Source organism: Parambassis ranga, chromosome 6 (assembly GCF_900634625.1).
Source record: "Parambassis ranga chromosome 6, fParRan2.1, whole genome shotgun sequence".
NCBI lineage: Eukaryota > Metazoa > Chordata > Actinopteri > Ambassidae > Parambassis > Parambassis ranga.
Genome location: NC_041027.1, coordinates 12,291,832 through 12,314,123, shown reverse-complemented (window position 1 = coordinate 12,314,123; position 22,292 = coordinate 12,291,832). Strand labels below are relative to the sequence as shown.

The window sequence follows — 22,292 nt, the reverse complement described above, 5'->3', positions numbered from 1 at the left end:
CAGGTGTGAAAGTGTTCATGATCACTGTGACGGTCTTCTTGCTCGGCATACTGTCCACACACAACTCATGCAACACCAGTGTTTCCTTCTGAGTGGATGTTTGTTTTTGTTTTTTTTTTGGTACAGAACATTAAAACAAATTGTATATTTTTGGAGGAAGAGCTTGTTTCTGTGTGTTTGTTCATGGCTGAACACCCTCTTGTGACTGTTTCTCTCTCTGCCGTCGCTTCTTCACAAAAGCCTGCGCTTCCCGCTCCCCTTTTCTGGATTCCAGTAACTTCAGGATGCTGTCCTCTGAGGGGGGAAAAGGTTAGGATTATCTGGGATGCCAACTGCAGTTCCTCATGTGGCCACTTGAGGCTGACTCCCCATAGGTCTCTATGTTTACAGCTTGCTAAATTTAACATAGCTACCTCAGACCACAGACAAGGTAAGCATAGAAAAAGATGGTGGTCTTTTAACCCACTGACGTACCATTAGGTTTAGGGTGCATGAGAGGCAGCCGAATTTGTGCAGGTTCGGGTACTGGAAGTGAGCCGAGCACGTCTTTCTTCTCTCCAGCGACTCCTGGTATGGCTTTCAGTGCCAGGAAGGCCTCGCCTTCAAAGTCATCTGTCCTCAAAGTGTCATGGTCCAGAACTGTGATCACCAGGCAAGCCCCCTGAGCCTGACACTGCTCTATGGAGACCAGACTGCCACACAAAGAGGAGGAACAAGGAGTCAGGGAGAAAACTTAACAGAGTATCAACAAGTAACAAGGCGGTGACTTACAATTCAAAGGCTTCATCAAACAGCGGATTGAGATCGCAGTTTTTGATCTGAGTGGAGCGAACCTCCACCTCTGGGAAGATGTGGTTAGGCTCCAGACAGAGCTGCACAAATGGATCACTGAGACCTGGAAGAAGCCAGCAGCCAGCATTATGAAACATCTCACACTGTGTGTTGTCTACAGTAGATGAGACTGTTCTGCATGGTCTTACCATTAGAGTCCATTGGTAAGAGGTTGACTGCATTCAGCACCTCCACTCTGAGCCTCTGGTCTGATCTTCTGTAGGATGTGAGGAGGGTGACTGCGCCGTATTTCTCTCCACTGTACGCTTTCTGTCATCAGAGAAGGAACAAGTCTGAACAGAGCTCCAGCTTCAGTTTATAGAAGTCTGAGGAGTGTTTCCCCAACACTCACCTGCTCCCAAATCTTCCTCTCGAGGAACTTCTCCACAAGCTGTTGACTGCTCAGGGAGTTGTGATTCAGGTGAGCTTTAAGAGTCTGGGCAGAGACCATAGAGTGGTGAATGAGTTCTGAAAATGATTTTTTTTTTATTTTACAAACAATATTTAATCAAAAGAAAAGTTCTCACTTTGTACTCGTCAGAGTGGAGTGCTTTCAGAGGAAGTCCGTTACCCTCTGCATGGAAGCACTGCTCCAGGCACTAAAACACACAATAGGAAATGAAGATAAAGAGGTGGATTTACTTGGATAGAGGCAGGATAGCTGCTTCCAGACTTTAAAGTGTCCAAACTGTTCTATTTGAATTTATTTTCAGCTGAAACAGATGATACAGTCAATGTTAGAAGGCTTAAATTGTTGAGGGACTCCTCCTCTTCATCAGCTTCTCAGGATGAATCTTCTTGCTTTTTCTCCTGTTATCAGTGTGACAGTGCTTTAAACAGTGTGACTCTTTAGTCCACCCCTCTTGCAACCTTTTGGATCACACGAAACAGAGCCCACCACCTTACATGGCTTGTTCTTGGGAGCAAAGGATTTCCATGTTTCTAGCTGGACCTGGTGGACATACTGTAGGTCTTGATCATAGCTCTCAGAATCCACCTCAAAAATGGTAAAATTGTTTTTTTTTTAATGGTCTGTCTTGACTTGAGTTGGTCTTTGGTCACAGCATGGACACTTTGACTGTGTGGTGATGGTGACTGGATGCCAGGACATCGGTCATCCATGTCCTCATGGACCAGATGTGTGGTTACGCTCACTTTCTATCAGATTCTCACCAACTTTTAAATATTACCACAACTTTCTGCAGCTGTTGTCAAGTCCACTATGTGAGCGCAGACTGACCTGCAGCGTGTACAGCAGTCTCTGGCAGAACACCATGAGTCCCTCTTGCTGTGGATGATGAGTGGCCACCTGGTACAGGATTTTCACCGAGTTATTCCACAAAGGAGTCAGGAGGCTGGGCATAGGAGAGAGAGTGGTGACTAAAGTTTTATCCTGTATCAGAGTTCAAACTCAGAGTGAAAGAAGAGCGACTGGATTCACCTGTTGAAGTTCTCTTGGACCAGGTTTTCATTCATATACTGCAGCTCCTGCTCTAGGTAGCGCATGAGAGGGGCTGCAGCCTGAAAACAGAGAAGAGGCTGGACATGAGGAGGCAGCTGGGTGTGTCTGTGCTTACACATGAGGTATGATGGTCACTTACATCCTCTGTGGACTTGGAGGGAATCCTGCGCCTGGTTGACATGCTTCTGACGTGAGTCTCAATGTCTGTGTTTAACTGCAGAGAGAAACATTTTATTTCAAAATGTACAATAAAACACACTTAACGATGATTATTTCCTGTACCCGTTTTCCAAGAGTGTCTAAAGCGGATCTGATCTCTCGGCTAAGGATGCTCTGGGCTTGAATAAGCTGTGAGGGCAGCGTGTTGTGAAACTGGTTGTCCCCAATCACGTTCTGAGTCCGGTCTCGGAGCCCAGGCCAGTTAAGCTGCGTGGGAAGCCGAGTCAGCACCGACCGTAAGTGCTCCAGGTCATTGACCACGACGCACAACTGCACAGGGAGGAAAGAGGTCAGAGTGCTGTGTATTATGGAGCATCTGTGGGATGTATAGTGTCTATACCATATTAATGGCGCTGCTGTGGTCCGAGTTCTCGGACAGCACCCGGACCCGCTCCTTCAGGATTTGACAGTAGTTCACCACGATCTTACACACGTCCTGAAAACACAGCAAAGCAGCCTTCACATAATCTGACCATGCATCTCGTTAAGACTCAGGACAGTGTTCTGTACCTCAGTCAGTTTGACCATGAGCATGAAGGCCTCCTCAGGGTCGGGCCAGGACAGCTGCTCCCACAGCTGGCAGATCGGCTGGACGCAGGCCACCAGGTCCACCGCTGAGGAGCTGTGTTTGATGGGCACGGCGCCGGACTGCAGCGGCTGCAGCTGAGAGGGGAGACGAGTTTCAAACATGACATCTCTTCTACCTGTGGATGATACATCCATTCTGAGGATGACAGGGTGTTACCTGGTCCACCTGCACAGCCCTCTCCACCCTGTCCTGAGTGGTGCTAAAGGCCTGGTTGAGCCAGTATGGAAGAGCCTCTCTGAAGTCTTCATGGAAGTTTGTCAGCTCCAGTAATCCCCTGAAAACACAAGATTTTGTTAAGCTCTTAGTGCTTCTTTTAGTAAAATGCAATTGATTTTGTACGCTTGTGTTGCTACATAGACAGAGAATACCTTTTCTGCAGGAAAGCCTTGTCTTTGTGGATTGCCTGCAGGCTGAGGTAAACGGGGAAGAGGTTGTTGGCTAAAGGCTGCTCCATCTGACCCTCCATTAAGGACAAAGTCTCTCTCACTTCATTTGCAATCTGTAGAGGAGAACAGAGGAAATGTGAATCATTAAAAAGAAACATGTTGATCAACTGTCCTGTTTGACACCTACCAGAGAGTCAAACTTCCTATAGACCACGGTGAACACATCAACCTGCACAGCACTGTAACGATGACACAAACACATTAAAAATCTTATCAAAACAGGGCATGTGATATGTTTTTATCCTCTTCCCTCTTACCTGACAAAAACTCTGTTCCAGACATCTTTGTTGTGTTTTATGTCTTGCTGCACCTCCCCGATCAACCTGGAGAGGGCGCTCACAATCTCTGACAGTTCCTGTATGTCAGCATATCATTAGTACAGTTAAATAAAAATGGAGAAGCCATGCACAGTCAGCCAGTTATTATGATGCTTTACTGTACCTTAGTCATTGGCTGGTGCAAACCCCTTTTGATTGTAAACCACTCCTCCGTACCCGTCTGGTGTAAAAGTCATGTTATTAGTAATTAAAGATGTAAAATCTGTTACACATACTGATGGTTAGGATGTCAGAGATGTGATGACTGACCTGTATGGCATCGATGACCTCATCATGAAGGTCAAAGAGAGCTGGGTTGAGTTTCTGGAATGCCTGAGTTTTACAGATCTGGACCAAGATCCTGAGGAAAACAATGCACATGTCATACATGTCCTTGATTACAGTTTATTTCGAGGCTTTTAATAACATGTACCTGAGGAGTGTGTGCAGTTTTGGAGTAGCACTGGGAGTTGGGAGGAAGATGTCTCTGTATTTGGCCACCAGACACAGTCCGTACTGCAGGAAACCATGAAGGGAGTCCCCGAGTTCCTGTTTCTGGTAACCGAGCACAAAAACACGTTCCTCAACCGACATCTGAGCTTTAATCTTAATCTACTCCTGGTTTCTTTTGTAAAGGAATTTTAAAGGCATAAAAGAGCGGTGAGTGATCATCAGATCACAAATCTGACTGTTACATAAGAGAAAAAGCAGAAGTATTTAAAATTAAATAACCGTCATTTTAACGCTGATGTAGAGCTGATTTAAACTGTTCTTGTATTCTGTACTGCCCACAGCTTAAACTGAGCGTCCTTACCTGTTGGTAGGGCAGCTCCTGCTGATGCCAGTGGTATTCTATACTGGTGAGCTGCTGGAACAGCACAGACGCGTCCACCTCTAAACTCTGGTACAGCTTACTATAAGCCACCCACTTCCTGTCAAGGGTACACACATTCATGCTTATTCACAGAGAGAAGGCAGCACATTGTGGTGGTTACATGACGCTCCCATTAACGAAAAGTGTTTCTTTAAGCATGCAAAATGTGCTTACGCCAGGTCCTGAAGGAACGGCGAGAGGTCGTTCTGTGTGGCGTAGAGCTCGAGCAGGGTCTGAGCCTCGCCACACAGAGCTCCTTTCCATGGAGTGGAGCTCTGAGACAGAATAAGATGGTGAGGTTAAAGAGAGAAATGTGAGAGATTGAAACAGGAGTTTGAGGATGCATGTGTTTTATACCTGCTGCTTGGAGATGTAAGCCTGAACAAACTGCTGCAGAATCCCACAGTAGTTGATGTAAGCACTCCGACCGGCACTCAGAGTTCCGTCTCGCTGTGAAGACACACAACACAGCCACAGGTGTACAGTTATATGTTCTATACTTCTAAACTGCCTTAGCCAGCCTGCCCTTACAATCTAAAGAGTAAGATCTCCTCACCTTAGGCTTACATGTACAAGGATGCCTTAGGCTTTCCATGTATGTATAAGGAAAGGGGAGGAAGGGTGCCATCCTGTAACCTCCCTGCCTTAGCCTCTCCATGATTTAACACAGAAAAGCCAGGGATATGCTTTCCCTGCCTTAGGCTTTCCATATGTATATATGGATAGCTCAGGAAAAGTGCTCTCCCTGCCTTAGGCTTCCCATATGATTATGGATGGGAGGTCTTAAAACTGAGCCAATATCCAACTAACTGCAGGTGACTGTGGTTGTGGTATTACCGCTTTATGGATGAACTTGAGGTTCAGGTGGCACTGGCCACGATCTGGGTACGTCTCCGTTCTGGGCTCCAGGTTGTACCAGTGGTCTTCAGTACAGTGCAGATCCTACAGCATGGTGACACAAATGATTATTAGACTACGAGAAAGAAAAAAGCAGATATGAAAATAAGATTAGTAAAACACTACCTGTAGCTTTATGACTACATTTCCCAAAAAGTCATCTGTGCCTTTTTCTTTTTTGGCCTCTTTGATCATCCTAAAGACACAAAGGTACAAACGTTCACCGGCGTCACCTGGTTAACTGTTCATGTTGAAGTTGCACAGATAGAGGGTAGTACCTTCTCAAACTGTTAAAGTTGGTTTTGATCTCCTCTAGTTTCTGAGTGAGTGACACATCTTCGTCTTTGTCCCTGCAACAGAAGACTCATAGGTTAAGACAAAGGTTATTTGGATGCAAAAATGTGGAGCTCTCTGTTTTTCTTACCACATCTCGAGGTGGAAGCTGGCACCAGCAACATCTCCAAACTCCCTGAACAAGGAAAAATCAGAAGTGTTGTATGATTAAAACTCATGGGTAGAACAATATAAAGGGTTCTGACTCACATGATGTAGGTTTGGTTCCAGATGGGGTTCAGTGTCTGTTTCTTGATGTCTGTTTGGTAGATTTTGTCACGTGATACCGCATCCTTTACGACAGATTTAGAGGGTTTGCTTCTGGACTGGCGTGTCTTGCTCTCTTCCTTGTCCTCCATGATAGTCAGCAGGCAGTATGGGTCGCTAAATCCTGTTCAAGACGGCGAAATACAGTCAGAGGCCATTCAGATTTAATTGAACTAAATTAAAAATTAATTGTTAAATAAAAACCACCGGCCATACATCTTATTTGTAATTTGCACAAACTCACCACTCACGTCTTTTCCCAGAATTCCTTTGGCTTCCTTCACAGTGGCCATCAGGCAGTACACTGGGGGCTGTGCGGGTCAGACGGTTAGTTAAATACTTTCTGTGGTATGAAATCTATAAACAGACGTTTGGGGGTCTCATTGGAACAAACTAGCTGACTTCCTTTTCTCACCTCTGTACTCTGCACTTTCTCCAGCAGACTTTGGTGCTCTGACTCTGTCATACCGAAAGCCTGGTAGTTAGAATGAAAACGATCACTGTAACATGTTATCCACCAACACGACAGGAGTAGAGTTCTGAGGGGTGTTAATCTGAGCCGTTTACCTCCCTGATGTACTGGCGAAGCTGCTTGTCTGTGAAGACCTCATCTGATGATGGTTTACACATCTTGTGGGCAATGGTGTACAGCAGCTCCTTATACAAAGGCTTCAGCTTTAAACAGAAATAAACTGACTGAGTTTATTTGGAAAACACCATTTTCATATTTTTGTAGCAAGTGTGCGACTATACCTCCTGCTCCTTGTGTCGCTTCGCTTTCTCCTCTGGATTTTCATCGTCTTTAAAACCCTGAAGGAGACAATCGTACAGGTTTGATGTTGTTTGATGCATTTATATAATTATAAACTTGTGGTGTTTGGTATTATACGGTGCCGCCTACCCTCCTATCTCTCGGTTTCCTTGTCATCCCCAGTTTACGTGCATGGACAGGTGAAAACTGGGAAGAAAAACACAAAAAGGGCAAAATTATGTGATGTTATTTCTGATTATTTTGCAAATTTTGACTGAATTTAGATGGAATAGCAGGAAATCATCATCATCTAACACATCAATGTATCTACTAGACTGATTCGAATACTATTTTGGATATTCATTGTCCCAAGAGGATCTATTTTGCTCGTTTTCATGATCATATGACTTTTTCTTTGAGCACCACAAGTTGGGGGAGGAAAACGTTACAACAACTGTTGGATGGGTTCAATAAAATTTCCCATTTCTGTTCCTTGGTCCTCAGAGGATACACAGAGCTCTCATTAAAAAAAAGTGCACTCAAGCACACACAGGCACATCCAAGCAGTAACTTTCAAGTAAAATATCTCATCTACTAGATGGACTAAATGTTTTTGGACATTCATTATCCCAAGAGGATGTATCCTGATAACTTTAGAACAGGATGGACATGTGTATAGAATATTTAACTAACAGGTTGTGTGTGTATTACCTGTCTGAGTCTCGGCATGTCATGTTCCTGGAAATCAAGAGACAAATGCAGTTATATTTTAACACACATCTTGTCATTAGCGTTCACTACAAGATCTTATTCTGAGCAGTATCTAATTAGGCCTGCCTCAGTGGGGCACTTCCTCTATTGCTGATAATGAAACAAACTTTAAGGCAACAGTGAGGCAACAACAAATATTCAAAGGAACATCGTGCTGATAAAAAAAAAACCATAAGTATGCAAATTCTCCTCCTCACAATCCCATGTTTGCATGTTGTAGAGTTGTTGTAAGAGATACACTGTGCCTGTTAAGCATGGCAAATCTGCAGTTGCAACACACACACACACACACAGAGAAAGACACACACACTTTATGGGTGGCTGTGAATCATAGTCACAGCATCTTAAAATAGCCACTGGGAGACAGTGACTCAACTTTTTCGATGGAATTTTTTACTTTTTTTGAGGTTTTGCAGATAAAATAAATAACAAAGAAAAAGAATGTTTAAAAGTTTGCGTGGAAGTAATGAAACAAAACCAGAAGAAAGTCTGTCACAACTCCATTGTTGTTCAGATATTCGTCACCTCATCCTCATGTAAACTGTGGGGTTAATAACTGGCAGAGACAACTTTACACAAATAGTGAGTACAAGGCAGCCCTTACCTGTTCAGGTGTGTGCAGTAGATTATCCCTTCTGTTGGCTGGCTCTCTTTGACTTGACATAATGATGCTAAAGTGTGTTCACCTGATGCCTGTTTAGTGAGCTGATGCGCTCTGTGTATGTGCGTGTGATATAAGGAAGCTGTGTGTGCGATGTATTTCGATGAACGCAGCAGCCGGAAGTCATCACTTCCTGTAGAAGGTGGTAACATCAATGGCTGTGACTTAGGACTGTTTCTTCATCTAGTAACATTATGTTACTTGCACAGCTCTCTCCTGCAGGCTGTTTACACACACAAACCTGAGCCTGTACCAGGCCTGTATTAATTATGATGTCTATTAGACTGTTTCATTTAATAATTTAGCCTGCAAGCTATGCTAAGTAAAATGATTCATTGTTTAATTAAGTTCAATTGCATGCTGAGTCATTTTAAACTTTGGCACTAGGAGTCATTATATTAAGTCTGGTGTATATGCATATGTGTGGTCAGAGAGAGCCCTGTACAGACAAAGACTATCGTTTGCCAACCCACACTCTGAATTTGCAACTTGCACCATCTTTCACAAGCATGTGGGAACTTCTGCAACCAGGCAAATTCCCTGTGCTTGACTGACTCTGAGAACTGCAAATGTACAAGAAGTGATCAATAAAAAAATACTCTTATAGTCCTTATCATTATCATCATTGAGATCTTTGGACTTACCTCTGTTTGCATGACCTGCAGTTCATTTGGAGTCCATCCACTGTTTCTTGAATAGATGAGATCATAACAAAGAAGCAAAGAAAATGTCTAGAATCTAAGGGTGTCCTGTTTTAGGCAAAAAAAAATATATATATAAAATCCTATACTTATATAAAAATATAAATAAATAAAAATATATAAATATATATTTATACGCCTGATGGGGATTTTATTTATTATTATTTTATTTATTTATTTTTATTTATAATTTTATTTTATTTTATTTTATTTTATTTTATTTTATTTTATTTTATTTTATTTTATTTTATTTTATTTTATTTTATGTAAACAGTTTCGAGGTGTGTGACGTCATTCCGTAGGCGTTCCCTACGTAGGGCGGAAGGGCAGGTGCAGCACCAAAATCTAGCGACGGGATCACAACACCAGTTATTCGTTAACGGTAAAGGCTACCGAGCCAGCAGCAGGGAGGCCTTTGTATACGGTTTCCTGATAGAGGAACAACAACAACAACAATAACATTACACACACACAAACAGACACAAAATATTATTTCGCTGTGAGAGACTCTGGAGGGACGTCGTCGACATGGCTCTGAACCAGAACCACTCGGAGTCCGGTGGAGTCATCATCAACAACAGTGAAAGGTAACGTTAGCGGTTACCGTACACCTGACTCAAGCAAGTTACACCGTCTGACTCATTTAAAAAAATAATGCGGCTCTAACAGGTCATGAGGATTGTTTACTTATTTACAAGCGGACATGCAAAATATATATTTATAAGTAAGTTTGAGTGAAAGTAACGCGTAGATAGCTGCTAGCTTGTTTACACACAGCTGTATTCAGTCAAGCTTGTTTACGTCAAGTAATAATCAGGCGATTATTTTGACTTAAGAGTGGAATTTACAGTAATAAAGTGCCTTATGGTACACCCGTGTTTTTTAATGGGTCATATTTTACCGAACCGGACCGGCAGCTTTCATAATGTGGCCCTCAAACAACACTATTTGCTGTCATAGCTTAGCATATTGCAGTGCCATGCTGCTGTATATAGCTTACAGCCTTCTCCATCCGCACTCCGGCCTGCTCTGTTATGAAATGTTTTTGTTACAACCACGTTGTCTTGATGTGAGTTCCGAATCTTCTGGAACATGCAGCAGCGTAATGATAAACCTATTACAGCTAACCCAGAACCTGTAGTAAACTCTGTCACTAGGTGCCATGTAAGCCTAATCCTTTTACTATAAACTGTGTACTGAAAGCAGACGTGGACCATATTTAGTAACTGGACAGTTGCACAATAACCCAGTGATCTAATTTGTAAGCTTTTTAGTGAATGGTTGTGAAACTTGTCTGTCCCCAGTGTGCTGATGAACTATGACAATGTAGAGCTGGCTTTCTGTGATGCTGACAGTCTGCCTGAAGCCTTCAAAAAGAGCAAGAAGGGCAGCATCTACCTAACTCCATACAGGGTGAGAGGCAAGACCCTGATGTCTGTCTTTTTTTATGTAGTCACAGCCTAATGCTGACATTGTGCTATAACATCTACTGTACAGTACACAACAGCTTCTTCTCAGTTCATGTGAGCGGTTTCATTCCAGGTGATCTTTCTGGCTAAAGGGCGGGATGCACTGCAGTCCTTTATGATGCCCTTCTATCTGATGAAGGGCTGTGAGATCAAGCAACCTGTTCTAGGTGCCAATTACGTCAAGGGCACTGTCAGCTCGGAGCCAGGAGGTAGGTGTTCCTTTAAGCAGTGTGAATATGTGTCTGTCATGTACTACAAGCAGCATCTCCTGCAGGTGGATGGGAGGGCACCGCTACCTTCAAGCTCGTCTTTGCTGCCGGAGGAGCCATCGAGTTTGGCCAGTACATGCTGCAGGTTGCAGCTCAGGGTACGGTAATAAAGCGACACTAACATTATTTTGTTATTGCATGGGTATCTTTAACCACTTTTCCTCTGTTGTCTTTTTTCCTATTGCAGCATCCAGAGGTCAGCCCGTGACTCCGGGCTTCGGTGGATGTCCCTTCATGGCTAACGGCGCCTACGCTTGCCCTCCTCCCCCTGCTAATGGAATGTACCCTGCAGGACCTCCACCGGGCTATTCCTACCCCAATCCTCCTCCTCCAGGTAGGAACAGGAATAAAAAAAAAATCATGCAAAACAATGGATGTGTAGCGCTCTCTAATGTCAAACTCTGCTCCTGCAAACCAGGTGGATTCTACCCCAGTCCTCCAGTGTTTGATGCACCGGTGGGCTACATGCCTCCACCTCCTTATTCTGCTCCTCTGGGTCAGCAGCCACCACACGACCCAGACCTCCCCTCCTCAGCAGCAGGTGATTTTGGCTAGAGTATCTTAAATAAACCTATAAAAGTCTCCCTCGCTGCATCAACCACCATCAAACCTCTGATTTGACTAGATCCACTCGACTCATATATCCCAGGGATTAACTGTAAGACCGATGTTTAATTAACGTCTCCACCACCTTCTTTCACTCCCCGTCTCTCCCAGCGGAGGCCAAAGCAGCTGAGGCAGCAGCGAGTGCCAGCTGTGCCACTCTGCCTCCTACACATGTATACCTGCCAGATGTAAGCTGAATCAATACTGAGAAATACAGCTTCCACTCTTTTAAAGTTATCAAATAGACATGTTAATTTGGATTCATGTAATTAGTCTAAATCCATCATGACAAGTGCCACTCTTGTTTTTTTTTTCCCAGGATAAGCCTCCTCCCTACTCACCTCCAGAAGACAAGAAGAACCAGTAGACCTGCTTAATCTTACTCTCTCTCTCTTTCTCCTGTATCCAACTGGACCATCTCTTTTTTCATTCCATTAACTGGACCTCATGATGGCCAAAGTATTCTTTTAAGCTTCATCTTTACTCTCATCATCCTGCTTTTTCTTGCTCTTTTTTTTCTCATTCCATTGCTTTTCCTGTCTCAGCCTATATCCTGCATTTCCTTTTAACGATTGATATATTGTAACCAGCATCATATTCTTCAGATGCACCTTTACTTGATGGAAAGTAGCACTGTTAGGAGTGTTGGTGAGATTGTTTCAGACCAAAGTGGTCAGGATTTTTGGGGGGCGTTATGATAAAAACTTTAGAACCTGACTTAACAATTTTAGTATTTATTGCCTTGTCCCAAGAATCATACCGCCACCTTAAACTTAAGATTAAGCAATGCTGTGAAGCTCACTTATGATTTTCTATGACTGACTATTAGACTAAATATAATGTTAGTGATTTTGCTAACCTGTCCAGAGGCAAGCTGACTGCTGTCTTTTATTTTTCTATTATTTGTGTGTACAGGCTTTTAATATGTAGACTTTTAAAATGAGATATTTTCTCAAAAACACTAACCTAGAGAATTAAAATAGCTTTTTGTAAAGAGAGCGGATTGCAGGGGAGGCTCAGTCTGCTCTTAGTAGAAGAGAGGGCCGCAGAGATTAGAGAGGCGTCCAGCTCCTGCAGTGAATCCCCTGATCCTGGATTAGAGCAGAGAGCGGAGGAGCGGCCGGGGGGGGGGGGGGGGGGGGGGGGGGGCGGAGGGGTCCGACAGCCAGGAGGGATTATCATTGTAATGTGCAACAGAACAGAGCAGCGGTCTCCCAGTGATGTCACTTCCTGTTTTGTCGTGCTCCTGAATGTTCCAGAAGACACATGGTCAGACTCACCGGCCAGCCCACTTCACTTCACCGTTCACTCCTCCTCCTCCTCTCGACATACATTTCACACAGAACCATGAGACGATGTTCTCTCTTGTTTCTTCTTTCTGTGGTTTGTGATCTAAACTTCTCAAGTTTGAGGTCCGTCATTTCAATCTGATCTGATCTGAGCTCCTCAGTATCTGAGCCTCTACTCTTCCTTCCTCTGTGGTCACTAATCTATATTACTGTATCTGTGGCACATCCGTGGCTGATTCTTTGCACTTCTAGAATGCTATGCATCGGGCTCCTGTGTGCTCTGTCATGGCTGTGTGTCAAATAATTAAAAAAAAGGTCTTTATTTCAAATTAATTTATTTAATAATTCATGTTAAAACGCCTCAAGTTAAGACAACAAAGCATGATCTCAACTGATGCATGTGCGCATTGGAAAGGATTTTATTAAATGGAACTTAATTCATGTCAAACAGAATGTCTCTCCTTATTTGTACACACGGAGTATTGCCGTCACACGCATCGATGGATTTCAGACTATGACCGCAGCGTTACCATGAGCATGTTCCAGAGTCAGTAGGAGAAAAAGGGGGTGGAAATGTGCTCCACCCCCCCTTCTCGGTCAGTAGTTCTTATCCGCACTTGTGCAAATCCACATCGGTTTCCCAAAACCTGATGGTTGATGTCCTGAGCCTCAACGTACCTCAACATAGCAAAGTTTTCAAATAGGCTCTGTAAGTGCTTGTGATCCAGAGAAAACATTTGTTTGTGCATAAGATCCCAAGGAAAGAACACTACCAGCACATTTTCAGTTCTGTATTCTCAGTAGTAAAACTACAGCCCATAAGGTGTAAAGATACTGTTGCTTTATAGTCCTATATACAATTCATTTTCAAAGCCTATTCTTAAAAATGTCTTTTTTTTAAAATGTAAGCACAGCCATGAAAACTGCTATTATTTATTTGTCTGCAATTGAGTTTTTCATGAAAACTCAACCACCTGTGCATTGAGTGCTTATTGTGTTTCAGCGGAACGCTACAAACTATTTCATGTAGTAAAAGTACAATAATTAGTTTGATTGCTGTTGCTACGGCGTGTTCTTCTTCTTTTTATTCTTCCGCACGTTTTTTGGCGCAATGTATCTTCAGCATACATTGACCGATTTCAGCCATTCAACTATCAACATGTTCATCTCACAGAGGACATCCCGAGTCAACTTCAAGTTTTTTTCAAAAAATTATAGTTTTTCAAATCTTAAGCAATTTCCGTGTCATCTGCCAAATGTAACTCCTCCTACATATTTCAAGCTACAGACTCCAGTTTAGTCTTAAAACGCTCATTAGATGCTGCTCTATCAAACTTGCATTCAGAATTTTCTAATTCCGAATCGTTTCCGTTTTCAAAGTTGGAGTGGTTTTTGAGGTCTCCTCGGCTGTTACCATGGTGACAGGCTGACACACAGAGGCATACAAAGCTCTGAATTGCTCTGATTCTCCAGCAATTCAGAGCAATCCTTCAGCTGCAGCAATCAAACTTGTATTTCTTCAGGAAATGCCCTTTTCTAGTCTGACTTGAGATTGTCTTTTCCTACCTGAAAGTGGACAGGGGTCAACAATGAATCTGTACATACTTGGTGAACAGGATTTAGGAGTAGTGTTAGAGCAGTTAGTCACCATTTCCCTATGTTGTGGTCATGTAGTAACTCATGATGTGAAGCTAATCATTGAGTCTTAGGGAATAGAAAACCTACTACAATCAGTTCCTCTTCTTAAAACAACAAAGGAAGGCAGTTGTTGTGAAAGAAAAAATTTTTTTTTTAAATTTCTAAAAAGGGATCCTCTATGTAGAGTCAGTCTGTGCCTGTGTTTTGTAGTGCATTCCTATGATCCATCCGCCTTTCTTCATCTCTGCTCATGTGGAGCAGAGGGTGATGCTGACTCCCTCTCCTATCCAGCAAGCAGGAAACAGCTCCCGGGTGAAGGCACAGTGGAAGGCGTGTAGCCTGGTCTGCCCGTCTCCGTAGTAGGTGAGCGTCCCCGCCTCGTAGTCCAGCAGCATACCGATCCGGCTGTGGTGGGAGGGGCCGGCCAGAGTCTCCCGTCGCCCGTTGTGCCAGGCGCTGAGCTGATGCTCGTCCAGCTGCAGGCTCCAGGACAGTTCGTTCATACCCACCATGCACCTTTTGCCCTTTTCCTTCCTAGGGATGGTCTCGTAGGTCACCTGCAGAGAGGTGGGAAATATTAAGCTAAAGACTATTTATCCATAGAAAACAGACATTAATATGAACCAGCTTTTCGTTATCATAAATGTTGAGGTCAATAAAAAATTTTTCCTAAATAAGTATTTTTAAAAAGGTGTTTTTACACTGCTGGAGCAAGGTAGTGTGACTTAACAGGAACTGCCCTCTAATTACAAAATTACAATTGCAGTGCGTTTATGTTTCCCTCTATTTTCCTTTAATATGCTTTTTTTAAAACTTCGGGGGGGAGTGACAGCATCAACAGCTACCCTCTCCCTGCAGGTTTTTTAATGGCTAAACAGCACTGAAAGAGCCACATCAGTTGGAACAGGCACAAAAGGCGTGCAGCTTAAAGCTACCTGCTAGTTCCTGGAATTAGAAAACACACCCTATAACTTGCTCTCATAGTTTTAACATGCTGTTTTTACCCCCAAGTAGGCCCAGGGCTTAGACACCTCCAGCTCCCAATAGTGCTGTCCGCGGGTGAAGCCCTGAAAGCAGAGCACCTGCCAGGTGTGATCGAAGCGGGCTTCGTGGGCGGGGACAGGGCGCGGCCCTGACGTCAGGTGCTCGGCCCTCCTGTTCTCCTGAGACAGAAACAGGTGTCCATTGGCCGTGCGAGGGTCAAAGGTCAGAGAGCATCGGTCTGAAAGTTGAAGAAAGCAGGAAATCAAAACTTTCAATTACTAGAGAAGCATTAACAACCTTCATTTATAAGATGTCCTCCAGCTATACTCACAGGCACCGAGACCCTCCTTCCCACCAGGGTGGCACGGAGCAGCAGGACTGGGAACCACAGCCAGTATTGGCCTCTTATCCTGAGGAGAACCTGGAGACCAATGACAGGCATGAGAGGGATAAAATGCTAGCTAATAAACCTGCTACATGCTACAGAGAGAGAGAGAGAGAGAGAGAGAGAGGTTACCATCTTTATCCTGACCCACAGCGACGCTCACAGCTTTCTCCAGGTCCTCCGACACCAGCTTGGAGACCCGGGACAGGATGTCTGTGACATTGTTTAATCTGTCCTGCAGGCTTGGCGTTACATCTGTGGGGACGTCCTTAAAACGCGGGACTTCTACATGCATCGATTCCTGTGAAGTTAAATGTATTTCAGGGTTAATGTGCGTGCCTGCTACAAAGTTCTGCCACCTCATAAAGAGCTATCTAGAACACAAAAAGAGCCAAATCCGTCTTTCTCTGCGAAGCCGGCTCTTATTTTAACACTTTAAGCAAGGTAACGGAAGCATGAAGTCAAAGGTACCAACCGTGATGAGCTCTGTATCAGACAGGTTATGCAGAGCAGTTATTTGGCCATGGGTCTCTCTGAGTATCTGGGCGTGCTCCTCAAGTTCAGCTAGCCTCGCCTCGGCCTCTGTGATGGCTGCCTCCTTCTGCTCTGCGATGAAGAGCTCTGTCATCTCCTGCTTATCAGCCAGGGTCTTCACCAGGGTGGAGAATTTAACATTCATCCATGTTGAAGTCTGCTCAAGAGTCACCTGTTGATTGAAAGATGCTTAATCACACAGATAATGGTTAAGTAGTTGTTGAGAACTGCGAGGTTACCTTACCTTAGCTTGATTGATATTCTCGGCTAGGTCGTTTATTCTTCTCTGCGTCTCCTCAATGAGTTTCCCCACCTCGTTACTCTTCCTCTCCAGCATCAGCTGCAAAGAGAACAAACTGAGACACTAGTCTTTTTATACTCACAATCGCACTACAGCTGTGCTGGCACCGTGTTGATGTACCTCTTGATTTTCCCTTTCTGCCTCCAGCAGGACCTTCTCATGATCCGCACATTCTGTGATGCCACACTCGCAGCACACAGACATTTTGTCCTGCCTGCAGTAATACACCAGAGGCTTTTTATGCCGATCACACAGCATCATGGCCCTCGCCCCCTCGCTTCCCCTCACCATCGCCTCTCTGCAGGAGGGTCCTGTGCTGTTTGCCGCCTCGGTCAGGACAGACAGGGACACGTTACGCTTCAGAATAGGCCTGGTGGGGAACTCCTCGTTGCACATGGGGCACCGAGGGCCGATGTCAGACTTGCTCTTGGTGTCCCAGTGGATGGTGATGCAGTTCTTGCAGAATGTGTGGCCACAGGGAATGGTGACAGGGATTCGGAAACGCTCCAGGCATATGACGCAGGTCAGGTTTGAATTCTCCATCTCTGAGGAAAGAGCAGACACCTTAAAAAAAACAAAGAAGAGGTTAGTGATGATGTGATTTAAAACAGTGCTTTCCATACAATCAGTTAACCTTTTTAAATGTATTTATAGTGGCAATAATCTGAGCAACATCAAAGCTAAAACAGCAATAAAATCCTTAGTCTACTTGGTTAGCTACAACATAATAACCAAGTCAACAAGAAGGAAAAGCTAATGTTAGCTACCATTAGCCTACATTCAATTGAAGCTAGGGGTACACAATAATAATCAAAACAATAAAACCTCTTATGATGTTATGGTTCCACTTTTAGACACAGACCACAAATACACACACATACGACCTATGTATTACATAAAACCTACTCTGTTAGCTCTTACCCCTACAACAGATACATCCGTGTCTGGCTGCTGTGAACATAGAAAATCGTTAGATGAAGCTTCCCTGATGACGACAAATGATGCCTTTACGTGTCATGGAGAAAAGTAAGAACACAAAGGACCAAACGCGAATGAATTACTTCAGTGTTACAACACGGCGTGGATGCCGATATGCTATAAACTATGCTTATGCCGTCTGGAGTGCTATACGAAAACCTTTGTATGTCATTTTAAAAAAAAAAACAGGTCTGTTAAAATGGCTTAAACTAACTATGGTCTACTAGTACAAAACAAATACTTAATGTTGCTGCCATTGTCTGCCCGCATACAGTTGTCATTACGGGAACGCGAACGACTAACACAGAGTAGTTTGGCTCCTCTCAGCCACCGTAGTTCCTGCGGGAAAGGCGGAGATTGTTAATCCAACATGGCGCTGCGCACAGCTTGTGCTGCTGCTTGGCGAACAGGGACCGATTTAGGGGTCAATAATGCGAGGACACTGGTCACAACAGGTATTTTAACGTTAATGTTACACTATGTATTGTATGTAATTTTTTAAAATTTGTTTCTTACATGTACAGTTTGTTATGTCAGGTTGTGTTACTTTGAAGGAGAGACATGATACATGCTGTCGTACTCCAGAGCTAGCCAAACTATGGCTACAAAATATACGTTTAAAATGTATATATAATAATAACAACATGTATAATAATAATAATAATTAAAAATTGTAATTTAATGAATTAAATAATTCTAACGTTTGTGGATGCTCCGACTTTGCAGCCTTCCTCTGCAGACGGGTACCCCCTTTGGGTCCGATGCCAAATGAGGACATTGACGTCAAGAATCCGAAATCACTGGAGAGGTATCGTAGTTACAACCGTTACTTCAAGCAAGCTCAGGCGGCAAAGAACAAACCTGCGTGGTGGAGGACCTTCAGGAGCTACGTGGATAACTCGGATCCTGAGCATGGTAAGAAATAAAAAAGGAAACTGTCAGTGTGTGTTTGTGTGCGTGTGAATCCTCTGTGTGTTTACAGCTTCTTGTTTTGTGTGGTAGGTGCTGAGAAAGTGGACATTGGACTGCCGTACTATTGCCCCAGCAGAACCAAAGAAGTGAGGGAGAGGAGGCAGGTGATGAAGGCCAACAAGAACAACCTCCAGATGGAGAGAGAGGCTCGTCTGCGCACCTGTAAGCCAATCTGTGATGATAGTCGTGTTTCCTTTACAATGGTACCAGGTGCTGATGTTTCTCTGTCCCCCCCACCAGTTAAGATCCCTCTGGAGCGAGTACAGGAAACCTGGGAGCAGAGCAGCGGCCCCTTTCATATAAAGAGGCTTGCAGATCACTACGGCATCTTCAGAGACCTTTTTCCCATGGCCCATTTTTTACCTCAAGTCATACTCCACGTCTGCTACAACCAGGACAACAGTGGTCAAGTTTATTATGGGAATAAACTGACTCCTACAGAAGTAAGTCAGAGAAACGGAAGTAATTATTATTGTAAAAACTTTTTTGTTCTTATCTTTGCTGACTGCTCAGTGTGTGTGTGTTTCTGTAGGCAGCATCCTTGCCTCAGATAAGCTTTGCTGCAGAGGAGGGCTCCCTGTGGACCCTCCTGCTCACCTGTCCAGGTCAGTGATCAGTATAGACTGATTGTGATTTAGCATTTAGACAATACGGCAACTGAAACTCTGTGTCCTCTTTTTTCAGATGAGCATCTTTTGGATAATGATGCAGAATATGTCCACTGGCTTGTGTGAGTTTTTTTTTCATCACTGTTACTAAAAGTAGCATCTGTTGGCACATTCTTGATAGTGGGAGATTGTCACTACAGTCTTGTGTGGCATGTGTCTGTAGGGGAAACATCCCGAGCGGAGCCGTTCAGGCTGGAGAGGAGCTGTGTCACTACCTGCCTCCCTTCCCTGCCAGAGGAACGGGCTTCCACCGTTATGTATACGTCCTCTTCAAGCAGGAGGCACCTATCAACTTCCAGGAAGATGTCAGATCATCACCATGGTGAGCAACACATACAGACAGCCAGACGTTTCCAGTCAACCTAATTGATGGATATTCGCATAAGCACAGCTTCCGATTCACTGACCACACCTCTCCTCCTCAGCCATTCCCTGGTGAATCGCACCTTTAAGACGGTGGACTTCTATAGAAAGCACCAGGACAGCATGACCCCTGCAGGTCTGGCCTTCTTCCAGAGCCAGTGGGATGAATCAGTCACCAACACCTTTCACAACACGCTCAGTGAGTCCCCTGTGGTCCGACTTACATGCATATAGACCACTGTATATTTAAGTATCCCTTGATCTTCTTCCTTGTAGACATGAAGGAGCCAGTGTTTGAGTTCATCAGGCCTCCAGTGTACCACCCTCCACAGGTCAAATACCCTCATCGACAGCCACTACGCTACCTGGACAGATACAGAGATGGGAAGGAGCACACCTATGGAATATACTGATTCAACTCTGGAAATATCCTCAACATATTTATGTTGTACTTGTAATAATAAAGCATGTTTCAGTTGTACATGTTAAGGAACAACAAAACATGGTGTCCTTATTTCCTGACCTGAGCTCTTAGTAACCGATGATCACTGACAATGTAATAAAGTTAACTTGGATCATTTTTCCATACATAACATAAATATTTATTACATATTGTCTAAGTTTATCCAATCATTTGTTATATTGCACTTTGTTTAAGTTCTTAAAAGGCTGCTGTACATGATACAATCCGCCAGATGGCACTGTTGACTCAAAGTCATGCATCCTGACAGGAAAAGAAGAGAGTACTGGCTATGGATTAGAATGTTTCCTTTGTGCAAAGACGTGCTGAGACAGCCAATACAACTTCTAACAATCCATCCTCACTTCAGAGACTTATTATAAATGTAGGCAAACATTCATCCTGTACATACACAAAAAGACTTCCTCAATTTTATTACTGTGAGAAGGTGGAATTATTCTTCATCTTTTTACATTTTAAAGTCCTTTTATTTTTGTGCATGAAATGGCAGATCAACAACAGGCACTATGAAATAAATAAAGATCAGTCTTTGAGCAGGTTGTGTGAGTGAAGAGGTGAATTTTGTTTTGGCAGCACCCACTTCATTGGAGCTGATGAGCCCCAGCTGTGTCACCTGCCTGATGGGCATTTTAAAGTCTGGCATGTGGTTCAGCCTCTCACTCGCTGACTTGGAACAATGGGAGCTGTTTGGAAGTTCAGTGTTTTCGTGCTGACTGTGTGGCTTGCAAAAGGTTTTGTATGATTTCCTTTTTATGTCATGTGTTTACAATGATGCTGACAAATCTTTGAGCTACAGCCCACCAAAGTGTTTGACTAACAGAAAATGCACTGTTGCAGGTTCTGTGTGGTCTGTTAATGGAGCAACTGAAGGACAGGATGAGGGCACGCAGAAGGGACAGATAGGTAAGGAGACTCAACAGAGTCCTTGGGGAACTTTCCTTGTCCAACCTTGTCATGTTTTCAATGTGTAATTAAATATGTTCCTTTCAGTGAAAATGGAAAACAATGAACTAGAAGCTGGGACCTCCATGAAGTCTGTGAAGCACCAGACAAAGACACAAGACTATGACCTTTCCAATGATGCTGTCTCTGGCAACCAGACATCAGGGGCACCAGGAGTCGATGACTCTGATCACGCAGACAACCAGACGTTGGTGCCCCCTGTGAGTGACGTGGGCGATCAGGCTCCCGAGACGACGACGACGCCGGAGGCTCCCGAGACGACGCCGGAGGCTCCCACCACCACCAAGGCCCCGACGACGAGTCACCACCAAGGCCCCGACGACGACGACGACCACCAAGGCCCCGACGACGACGACGACCACCAAGGCCCTGACGACCAAAGCGGTCTAAGATAGAAATGGAAGAGTCAACTGCTGCTAAATAAAAGTCTTGAACTGAGTTTGTTTTGTGCGTTCTGTAGCAACTTGTATCTTGATGTTTACTTTAAACCTTGATGCTAAGTTCAGGCTCTGTGCTTTAATAACTAGAAGGAGCCAAAAGATTCTCTGAAACTTCTAATATTTAGATTTGAACTGATTCACTAAAGTAAAAACAGGAGCTGAAACATGGGTTCTATTATTTCTACAACCCCTGGCAAAAATTATGTTCATTCAGTTTATTTTTTTTCTTTTAGAAAAAAGGCATGGCACCAAACTAAATTCATTTCATATGGCAACTTGCTGGCTTTAGGAAACACTAAAGAAAATCAAGAAAACTGTAGTAGTCGGTAATGGTTACTTTTTTATATGTAATATAATGCAGGGGTGTGTGCTCAGCCCGCCTCTTTTCACCCTGTTCTGCCATTCATTCCACAAACATGGCTGTGAAGTTTGCAGATGACACCACCGTAGCGGGTCTCATATCAGAAAATGATGAGAATCACTATAGAGAGGAGATCTAGCACCTGAAAGGATAGTGTTCAGACAACAACCTTGTCCTGAACACTAGCTCTTCCACAGCTGGACACAATACATGACAGCCGGATTCATAGGAGGGCCAAGGAGCACACCTATGGAATATACTGATTCAACTCTGGAAATATCCTCAACATATTTATGTTGTACTTGTAATAATAAAGCATGTTTCAGTTGTACATGTTAAGGAACAACAAAACATGGTGTCTTTATTTCCTGATCTGAGCTCTTAGTAACCGATGATCACTGACAATGTAATAAAGTTAACTTGGATCATTTTTCCATACATAACATAAAAATTTATTACATATTGTCTAAGT

At 43.7% G+C, this 22,292-nt stretch overlaps 5 protein-coding genes across 8 annotated transcripts; 3 read left to right on the top strand and 2 right to left on the bottom strand.

Annotated features, from left to right (window-relative positions):
- Nucleotides 1-72: 72 nt before the first annotated feature.
- On the bottom strand, nt 73-8,669 carry unc13d (unc-13 homolog D (C. elegans)). 2 transcript variants are annotated; one of them, XM_028407823.1, is made up of 34 exons: nt 8,362-8,669; nt 7,698-7,724; nt 7,137-7,193; nt 6,989-7,045; nt 6,803-6,910; nt 6,651-6,710; nt 6,480-6,546; nt 6,179-6,359; nt 6,060-6,104; nt 5,914-5,985; nt 5,762-5,831; nt 5,576-5,680; nt 5,096-5,188; nt 4,913-5,013; nt 4,679-4,796; nt 4,298-4,419; nt 4,135-4,225; nt 3,989-4,045; nt 3,805-3,902; nt 3,675-3,726; nt 3,470-3,600; nt 3,258-3,375; nt 3,023-3,175; nt 2,853-2,948; nt 2,576-2,782; nt 2,433-2,507; nt 2,273-2,370; nt 2,072-2,186; nt 1,359-1,430; nt 1,184-1,267; nt 981-1,101; nt 772-895; nt 475-692; nt 73-294 (listed from the first exon to the last, which is right to left on the bottom strand). In XM_028407823.1, the coding sequence occupies exons 1-34, from the start codon at nt 8,419-8,421 to the stop codon at nt 182-184; spliced, it is 3,366 nt and encodes a 1,121-aa protein (XP_028263624.1). In that variant the 5' UTR covers nt 8,422-8,669; the 3' UTR covers nt 73-181. The 2 variants fall into 2 exon arrangements, with proteins under 2 accessions (XP_028263624.1, XP_028263625.1); XM_028407824.1 differs by having other exon boundaries at nt 2,273-2,352; nt 8,362-8,668.
- Nucleotides 8,670-9,428: 759 nt separating this feature from the next.
- wbp2 (WW domain binding protein 2) lies at nt 9,429-12,593 on the top strand. The gene is made up of 8 exons (XM_028408703.1): nt 9,429-9,706; nt 10,424-10,532; nt 10,662-10,797; nt 10,863-10,955; nt 11,045-11,191; nt 11,276-11,398; nt 11,575-11,651; nt 11,783-12,593. Exons 1-8 carry the CDS (start codon nt 9,648-9,650, stop codon nt 11,828-11,830), a joined length of 792 nt encoding a protein of 263 aa, XP_028264504.1. The 5' UTR covers nt 9,429-9,647; the 3' UTR covers nt 11,831-12,593.
- Nucleotides 12,594-14,196: 1,603 nt separating this feature from the next.
- trim65 (tripartite motif containing 65) lies at nt 14,197-17,630 on the bottom strand. Of its 3 annotated transcripts, none has more exons than XM_028408145.1 (8): nt 17,501-17,630; nt 16,715-17,158; nt 16,538-16,633; nt 16,235-16,465; nt 15,892-16,060; nt 15,706-15,795; nt 15,395-15,612; nt 14,197-14,947 (listed from the first exon to the last, which is right to left on the bottom strand). In XM_028408145.1, exons 2-8 carry the CDS (start codon nt 17,135-17,137, stop codon nt 14,639-14,641), a joined length of 1,536 nt encoding a protein of 511 aa, XP_028263946.1. In that variant the 5' UTR covers nt 17,138-17,158; nt 17,501-17,630; the 3' UTR covers nt 14,197-14,638. The 3 variants fall into 3 exon arrangements, with proteins under 3 accessions (XP_028263946.1, XP_028263945.1, XP_028263947.1); XM_028408144.1 differs by having other exon boundaries at nt 17,516-17,630; XM_028408146.1 differs by having other exon boundaries at nt 16,235-16,450; nt 17,516-17,630.
- Nucleotides 17,631-17,902: 272 nt separating this feature from the next.
- On the top strand, nt 17,903-20,076 carry mrpl38 (mitochondrial ribosomal protein L38). Its single transcript, XM_028408243.1, has 9 exons — nt 17,903-18,027; nt 18,299-18,487; nt 18,575-18,706; nt 18,785-18,987; nt 19,077-19,149; nt 19,229-19,274; nt 19,376-19,534; nt 19,638-19,774; nt 19,852-20,076. Exons 1-9 carry the CDS (start codon nt 17,943-17,945, stop codon nt 19,986-19,988), a joined length of 1,161 nt encoding a protein of 386 aa, XP_028264044.1. The 5' UTR covers nt 17,903-17,942; the 3' UTR covers nt 19,989-20,076.
- A 600-nt stretch (nt 20,077-20,676) lies between these two features.
- On the top strand, nt 20,677-21,457 carry LOC114437678 (DNA mismatch repair protein Msh6-like). The gene is made up of 3 exons (XM_028408512.1): nt 20,677-20,787; nt 20,894-20,959; nt 21,047-21,457. The coding sequence occupies exons 1-3, from the start codon at nt 20,733-20,735 to the stop codon at nt 21,412-21,414; spliced, it is 489 nt and encodes a 162-aa protein (XP_028264313.1). The 5' UTR covers nt 20,677-20,732; the 3' UTR covers nt 21,415-21,457.
- The last annotated feature ends 835 nt before the right edge of the window (nt 21,458-22,292 follow it).

Coding starts and splice junctions, on each gene's coding strand:
- mrpl38 (XM_028408243.1), top strand. CDS start 17,943: ATGGCGCTGCGCACAGCTTGTGCTGCTGCTTGGCGAACAGGGACCGAT. Junction 19,150..19,228: donor CCTCCTGCTCACCTGTCCAG/GTCAGTGATCAG, acceptor CTCTTTTTTCAG/ATGAGCATCTTTTGGATAAT. Junction 19,275..19,375: donor GAATATGTCCACTGGCTTGT/GTGAGTTTTTTT, acceptor ATGTGTCTGTAG/GGGAAACATCCCGAGCGGAG.
- wbp2 (XM_028408703.1), top strand. CDS start 9,648: ATGGCTCTGAACCAGAACCACTCGGAGTCCGGTGGAGTCATCATCAAC. Junction 9,707..10,423: donor ATCATCAACAACAGTGAAAG/GTAACGTTAGCG, acceptor GTCTGTCCCCAG/TGTGCTGATGAACTATGACA. Junction 11,192..11,275: donor CCCCAATCCTCCTCCTCCAG/GTAGGAACAGGA, acceptor CCTGCAAACCAG/GTGGATTCTACCCCAGTCCT.
- trim65 (XM_028408145.1), bottom strand. CDS start 17,137: ATGGAGAATTCAAACCTGACCTGCGTCATATGCCTGGAGCGTTTCCGA. Junction 16,466..16,537: donor AGAATATCAATCAAGCTAAG/GTAAGGTAACCT, acceptor TTCAATCAACAG/GTGACTCTTGAGCAGACTTC. Junction 16,061..16,234: donor CTGATACAGAGCTCATCACG/GTTGGTACCTTT, acceptor TTAACTTCACAG/GAATCGATGCATGTAGAAGT.
- LOC114437678 (XM_028408512.1), top strand. CDS start 20,733: ATGGGAGCTGTTTGGAAGTTCAGTGTTTTCGTGCTGACTGTGTGGCTT. Junction 20,788..20,893: donor GACTGTGTGGCTTGCAAAAG/GTTTTGTATGAT, acceptor GCACTGTTGCAG/GTTCTGTGTGGTCTGTTAAT. Junction 20,960..21,046: donor CACGCAGAAGGGACAGATAG/GTAAGGAGACTC, acceptor TGTTCCTTTCAG/TGAAAATGGAAAACAATGAA.
- unc13d (XM_028407823.1), bottom strand. CDS start 8,421: ATGTCAAGTCAAAGAGAGCCAGCCAACAGAAGGGATAATCTACTGCAC. Junction 6,105..6,178: donor TGGAACCAAACCTACATCAT/GTGAGTCAGAAC, acceptor TTCCTTGTTCAG/GGAGTTTGGAGATGTTGCTG. Junction 2,371..2,432: donor CCTCCAAGTCCACAGAGGAT/GTAAGTGACCAT, acceptor CCTCATGTCCAG/CCTCTTCTCTGTTTTCAGGC.